Consider the following 7,734-nt stretch of genomic DNA (forward strand, 5'->3'; position numbering starts at 1 on the left):
CAAACACACAGAAACACACACACATAAACACACACACAAACACACACATAAACACACACACACATAAACACACACAAACACACAAACGCACACACATAAACACACACACAAAGACACACAAACACACACACACAAACGCAAACACACACAAACACACACACACAAACACACACATAAACACACACACAAACACACAAACACATACACACACATAAACACACACACAAACACACACACACACATAAACACACACACAAACACACACACACACACACATAAACACACACACACACACACACACACACAAACACACAAATGCACACACACAAACACACACACACAAAAAACACACACACACACAAACACACACACACACACAAAAACACACACACACACAGCCTCGACGGTGCACCTCTAAGTGCCCCCCCCGCTGCATCGCCACAACAACCCGTGCAACGGGGCATCAGAAAGCCCCTACCCCCTTCCCTCCTCGCTGCATCACCCAACCCCTCCCCCACCGCTTCACCAAGCCCCTCCCCCCATCGACCGCCTCGCCACCCGCGACCGCTAATACAAACTCTGCCCGGCGGCTGCTGCTGCTTCTATTCAGCAGCAGCAGCCTGTACATAAAGAAAACAAACAAACAAACAAAAAAACAACCTCCTAAAACGCACCTCCGTGGAGAACCATCTCACATTGGCTGACGTCTCTGTAGCCGCTCCTCCTCTCCCCTCAACGTCAGTGCCCCTGCCGGAAGACCCCGGAGAAACGCTGAGATGTCAGAGGGGAGAGGAGGAGCGCATGCTGAGACTTCAGCCAATGTGAGATGCTTCTCAACAGAGGTGCGTTTTAGGAGGAATTTTTTTTTTTGGTTTTCTTTAAGTACGGGCTGCTGCTGCTGAATAGCAGAAGCAGCAGCCGCCAGACACAGTTTGTATTAGCTGTTGCGGGTGGCGAGGGGGTTGATGAGGGGGGGAGGGGCTTGGTGATGTGCCACGGTGGGGGGGGGGGGTCGGGTGATGCGCGAAGGGGGGGACAAGGGGCTTTCTTTGGGTGCTGCGCCGGCTGGGGGGGGGAAGGGGGGTCTCGCTGGACATGGGTGGCTGGAAGGAAGCAGGGGGAGGGGAGGGTCGCTGCACATGGGTGGCTGCAGGGGGGGCAGGGAACAGGGAGATAGGGATGGGGCTCCACACACCACATGGGTGCCTGCAAGGGGGACAGGGGATACAGGATGGACACTGCAGGGCGGGCAGGGGGACAGAAGGGTTGGTGGTCATCAGGGGGGGCAGGTGGGTCGTTGGACATGGCTGGCCACAGGGGAGGAACAGGGAAAAAGGAGAGGAGTGTCCTCAGACATGGGTGGCTGCACAGGAGAGGAGGGTCGCTGGACATGGATAGCTGCAGGGGGGGCAGGGGGACAGAAGGGTCGCTGGACATGGCTGGCTGCAGGGGGGACAGGAGAGAGAGGAGGGACGCTGTACATGCGTGCCTGCAGGGGGACAGGAGGGATGCTGAGGGGGGGGGGCCTGAGACCACATGGGTGGCTGCAGGGGGAGCGGGGGAGACAGGAAGGATGCAGCAGGGGGAGAGGAGGGTTGATGGGCATGGGTGGCTGCAGGGGGATGCTGGACATGGGTGGCTACAGGGGGAACACGGGGAGAGGAGGGTTGCTGCACATGCCTGGCTGCAAGGGGGCAGGGGAGAGGGAGGGGGTGAGGGGGTTCCTCACACCACACACGCAGTCGCTCATTCTCTGTCTGCCACATACACTCTCACTCACACACTCACCTCTCTCTCACATAGTGTCACACAGAAACACAAACACTGTCTCTCACACACTCTCTCTCTCGCACAAACACATACACTCTGTCTCTCTCTCTCTCTCTCTCGCATTCTCTCTCTGACACACACGCTCCATCTCTCACACATGCTCTTTCTGAAACATACACTCCAAGGAAAACCTTGCTAGTGCCCGTTTCGTTTCTAACAGAAACGGGCCTTTTTTACTAGTATAGCATAATCATCAGTAGAATCAGCTTCCCTTTTACTAACTTGCCAATGTCCCAACCTTGCTCTGAAGAGACCATATCCAATAGAGAGGGAGAAGGTTGCTCTCTGGGCTTGTCCAGTCCTCCCTGCTGAAACTGGGATGCCAATTATCCTGATGGTTTTATTGACAAGGACAAAGGTCTATAAGGAACTGGAATGTTTGGAAAATACGATGTGCGTTTTCTATTGATGTCACATCCTGAGCGCCTTACTGACTTCTGTTTTTGCTGCCCAGCAAAAATCCTACCTTGTTTTTTTATTCCTTATAGGAGGGGATCTGTGCTAGTGGAGTGTCGCTGTTACTTCAAGAACACGCCTGAAGTCAACACAAAAACTGTTGAGCAGTCGTTTATACAGGGAACCCAAGGAGCAAGCTGGCTAGGAAACAAATTCCAGCTGCAAGAATTAACAATATCATGTATGTATAAAGAATGCATAGATTAAAAAAACAGAAAAATATGGAACAATGGAAAACTGCTAGACCAAGTGCAGCAAGGATCTTCTGTAGCTAAGGAAGTACAAGTGCAAAAAGGACGCTTCTTTCTTTCTCTTCTTCCAAAGTTAGCTTGCTTGCACAAAACTAAAACAACAGAACTGTGGCACAAGGCTTTAAAAACTTGCAGTTTCTGCACAAGAAAGATCATACCTCTTCTAACTTACTGGAAGAGCACTGTGGAACATTTTGCCTGAAAGGACTAAATATAAGGGAACGACAAAATTTCCACAGTGGGTTTTGTATAAGCTTTGGTTTTACTTATACAGGGGCCCTTTTACACAGCGGCGGCAAGCCCAACGTGGGTTTACTGCACACTAATCTGGAACTACTGTTGACCCAATGTGGACGCTGGAGGTAGTTCCAGTGTGCCATTTGCCGTGCTAGGGAAAATAGGGAGGTAATTTTTAGCAAGGCACTAACCTGGCAGTAATCAGATATAACTGTGCGCTACCCGATTATCGCTGGGTTAGCACAGAAGCCCTTACTGCCACCTCAATGGGTGGTGCTAAGCGATGCTCCTCGCATGGCCATGCAGTAAGAGCAATCATACCACAAGGCCATGGCTATTTTCAGGGTTTTTTTTAACTTGCTGTGGTAAAAACAGCCCCCGCTGCTAGAACAGGGCCCTTTTTACTGCGGTTTGGTAAAGGGACCCCACAATGTCTTGCTCTTCCCTGCAATTCTTGGACTGACAGGTCATAAAGTTTCACAAATATATGAATATATTTTCTTAGATAAGTTAATAGAGGCACCAGAACTACCATGCAGGTAGTGGGAAAAAATGGACTGGATTTCCATTTTGTTTTTTAATTGATAGGGCTGATGTTCCACCTTTCCTATCCACATTAGAGCAAGAAACAAAGAAATTAAATCAATCTATCTTGAAAAAAGGGGCCAGCCAGCATCCCTAGCCACAGGAGATGTTATCTTAGTTAGCAGGACTAACTCAATGGTTTAGTGGCAGGACTTCATGCAGAGGAACATAGATTTGGTTGCTGGCTCAAGGCTTTCGGGCCCTGAGGCAGCTGGTGATAAGACAGTGTTCACAGCCCTGAGGAAAACAGAGTGAGAGTGAATCATTAGAAACGGTGGGTGGATTTAGCTCTTACAGGCCCCCTTTTACTAAGGCGCGCTCACATTCTTAGCGCACGCTAAAACTGTGGACACACTAAATGTTAGAGATGCCAATGCATTCCTATGGGCGTCTCTAACATTTAGCACGCCTACAATTTTAGAGCGTGCTGAAAACATGAGCACGCCTTAGTAAAAGGGAGCCTTAATCAGAGTGTCCCAAAAGAAATCCCGGTGCCTGATGCCCAACCGAGGACAGTTTCCAATGATTGGATCAAAAAAATATATTGAGAGGAGATATAAAATTAGGGAAGAAATACCCCAAGCAATTGCTAATGAAGGCTCATGGAACTGGAAGCCCAACTGGAAGCCCAAAGAAGCAGCACGAAACTGCCACCCAACAAGGGCGAATCAGGCTTTAAGACCCCCGCATCCCCTCTAGAAGCGCTCAAGCGACCCGGGGAGCGACCCTTTGCGCCCTCGCCCTCCGACGCCATGTGCCACGAGGAGAAGAATCGGGGAACCCCCGCCCGCTATAAAAAGGTAAAAATTACCTGCTGTCCGCTCCGAGTTGTAACGACCTGGTGTCCCAGTGAGTAGCTGCAATAGACGCTTAAATAAACGTCGAAATAAACGCCTTTAAAGACGTTTAAATTTTTTTTTTTTTTTTTTTTTTTTCAACGGAGCCAGCGGGAGGGGGGAGAAAAGGAGGGACCTGGCACCACCAGGTTTGCACTTGCTCAAAAGAGCCCTCAACCCCAGGCACTCAACAAAACCTAAAAATTAGGCTTGGAGGCCTAGCCAGAGCTGCTGCTGCTGTGTGTGACCACCACCTGCTGAGATAGAGAACATACTGAGGAGTTTCCGGCAGCACATGACCACATATAGGGAGGCAAAAGTTTGCTCTCTATCTCCACCTGCTGGTAGATGGACACAACCCACCAGTCTATGGATTGATCAGCTTGATGATATGGAAACAACAGTTTTCTTTGTTACCAACATGTGTTGCAAATCAAATTTTTTTATCTGTTTTCCCTTCAGCACTTCAGCAAGACCTTCCATTCTGGGCAATAATCCTGATATGTTTAGCTGTGCTATTGACATTTGTCCTACTTTTCCTCTTATGCTTCCTGGTAAGTCCTCCCTTTAACCCCAAGGTTCCCAAACTCAGTCTTGGAGGGCTGCAAACTGGTCTGGTTTTCAGTATCTCCACATAAATATGCATGAGCTATATTTGCATACAATGGAGACCAAGCCTGCAAATATATCTATCTCAGGCAAAGTTGTTGTAGAAATCCTCAAAACCAAGACAGATTGTGGCCATCAAGGGCTGGATTTGGAGATCTCTGCTTTAACTCAGTAACCTGTGTCTTGTCGTCTCATGGCCAGGATGGTCAACCGTTGGTCATTTCTTTTCCCTGTCTTCTCTTGAACAGCTTGCATTCTGTCGGAGGAGAAGGAAAGGATCCTATCAGGTCCAGCAAAGTGCAACTGGCGTCTACTTCCCACACTTAGACATGAAGAAGACATAATGAAGACAGCCTGAGAGCTGCTATGAACTGTAATTTATCACAAACTGATGCTAAAGAGCAAAGCTTTCTTCACTCCACTTCAGCACCTTGTTACAAAGAACTTGGTTATGTCAATCATCTAATTCTTGCAAATATTTCCTGCCTTCTTCTGGCAGAGGGATGGAGCAAAATCCCTGCAAGGGTGAAGAATCTTCTTTTTCCAGTGCAAGTTATTTTATTAAAAGTGATAACTGAAATAAATCTGCTTATGTATGCAGAACAAATACAACTCACAATGCACCAATGCAAAATGGTTTAATCTACTGTGCCTGTCTGCGTATTATATGTGTTATTAATGGGAAAGAACGGTACACATTAATGGCAAAATGCTGCTTTTCTCAAATCAGGACTTTTAATTTAAAAATGTTATCTCTATATGAGAAGATTCCAGTATGCAAGAAATCCTTTCAAATATAATTTGCCTCATACTTTCCTTCGTCCTTATTTCCTTCCTTCCTTAGTAGCTATTAGTATTTTTAAAAAAAGGATCTATATCTCTAGAAGCTTCTATTTCCATTTGAATGGCATGATACATTACAAGTGATATGAGAATATCAGGCAGTCTCGTGCTTCAGAACTGACTTCAGTGTTAGCCAATGTATCCTGAGATCCCCCCACACCCCACAGACAAAGATGGGTTACAGTCACCAATTCCTTCTTATGTTGTTAAAGAAGTAGATAATGATGATGGGAAGGGTGATATACATGTCTCAGTTTTATAAGTCTATAGAAATAATTCACTGATTAAGGCCAGAGTGAAATCAAAGTGTTTTTTTATTTTTCTCTGACATCTCCTGGGAGCCCAATGAATATAACTGCCCTCTAATATCTGACTTTAGGGGGGAAAGCATGGGATAAGTAAAGGATCACTCAGGAAGCTGGGAAAATGAGGGGGTGGGTATGGGAAAAAACATTCTTTTTTTTGTCTCGTTTTCTTAGGGACTGGTTATTTAATTTATTTATTTATGTTTGTGGGTTCTAATAGTTTTGTGTGCAATGAACTGCAGAATGTTGACTTTTGTGCTGTTTTACATGGAAAATGACCCAAAGCAAAACAATAAATATTGTCATGGTTGCCTGTCATTTAAATATAACAACATGTCTTTAGGGAAGATAGTTTACAGTTTACAGTCTTATGTTCTTTCTGATTACTGTCTTCAAATGGATTTTTGCCTTGCTCATACTAAGATCAGGTTGAACCTACTTCACACACATACACAAAAGTGGAAAGAATTATACAGACAATGTTCTGCATGCTTTCCCCACTTGCAATACCTGCATTTTGCCAAAGCCCAAAACATTTTGGGGATGTATTCTCTCTTTTTCTTACCCTGGCCATGCATGCCAGCTGAAAGCATAAATCTTTGCATTGAATCTAGCAATTATTTTGTACGAAACAAAACTGCCCAATTAGCGAGCATGAGAGTCAGTATTTATTTCTGTAAGAATCCATGGCACAGTTGTTCAGATGGTTGTTATCTCACCTGCCAGAAAACAAAGGGAAGATTTTGATTAATCTAGGGCAGTCAATTAAGTCGTCAGTGTTACTTTATTTCTTGTGTTGAAACAAAATACTTTAACTGTACAGAATATGCAGGTCCAGGATAGCGTTTCCTGAATATGTATAATATACAAAAAAAAAATACAGAAGCACTTTAAAATCAGTTTGATGTGTCTGCCTTTGAATTAAAAAAAATATATATACGTATATAAATATATTTTTTTAAATTTTAGATAAGTATTTAAAATTATGCTGAGCTATTTTTAAATATTCGTTGTGCTATTATTTTTTAAATTCTGCAGTCTACAAAGCTAACAATTAAAAACTACCATCAGTCCTGTTCTTTGTAGAAATGCTGTAGCTAGGTGGTCACCTGACACCTCACAGACTGCCCATGGTTTGCAAATGTTCTTTCTAAATATATATAATGCATGTTGCTAACATGGCAGAGCCATGATGTATCTTAAAGTTAAAAATAATAAAGCAAGGGGAGTAATGAAATTCTAAGCACTGTGTCTGTGTTACTGTCATACCTCTCCCTCCTGCCAACTATAACCCAACAATGACAGTCTTCAGCCCTGTCTACAGCCAGGATCCAGGTACACACACAACCTGAATCCTACCCAGAAGTGTCACTGTCGTGCAGTGCATGCAATTTCCTTACCTCAATATTCTATTCTGAGATAGATTTGGGAAAGTCACTTCTTGTGCCTGGGAGGGAGCAACAAGAGCGTAAGAGCAGCCACACTGGGTCGGACCATCCTGCCCAGCATTCCACCTCCAATCCAGGTCATAAGTACTTGGCAGAAACCCAAATGGTAGCAACTTTCAATGCTACCAATCCCAGGGCAAGCAGAGGCTTCCCACATGGTGTACTCTTTGGGATCAACTGGGTACTTCCTGAGGACCCACTGGCCATTGTCAGATACAGGAGAAATGGGGAGAAAAGGAACAAAGGGAAAAAAGGGGAAGGAAAGGAAGCTAGAGAGAAGAGAGAGACACAACAGTGGAAGGTGAGACAAAATGGAGCGAGGCAATGCTGACAC

General features: G+C 45.4%; 1 protein-coding gene across 1 annotated transcript in view; it reads left to right on the forward strand.

Moving 5' to 3' along the window:
- LOC115480949 (mucin-16-like) overlaps positions 1 to 7,151 on the forward strand; it is a 142,468-nt gene extending 135,317 nt beyond the window's left edge. The window contains 3 exon segments of the mRNA XM_030219932.1: positions 2,319 to 2,467; positions 4,658 to 4,749; positions 5,053 to 7,151. Of these exon segments, the coding sequence (XP_030075792.1) occupies positions 2,319 to 2,467; positions 4,658 to 4,749; positions 5,053 to 5,148 (337 nt within the window). The 3' untranslated portion in view covers positions 5,149 to 7,151.
- Positions 7,152 to 7,734: the final 583 nt, after the last annotated feature.

This window comes from Microcaecilia unicolor, chromosome 11, assembly GCF_901765095.1.
Source record: "Microcaecilia unicolor chromosome 11, aMicUni1.1, whole genome shotgun sequence".
In the NCBI taxonomy this organism is placed as follows: domain Eukaryota; kingdom Metazoa; phylum Chordata; class Amphibia; order Gymnophiona; family Siphonopidae; genus Microcaecilia; species Microcaecilia unicolor.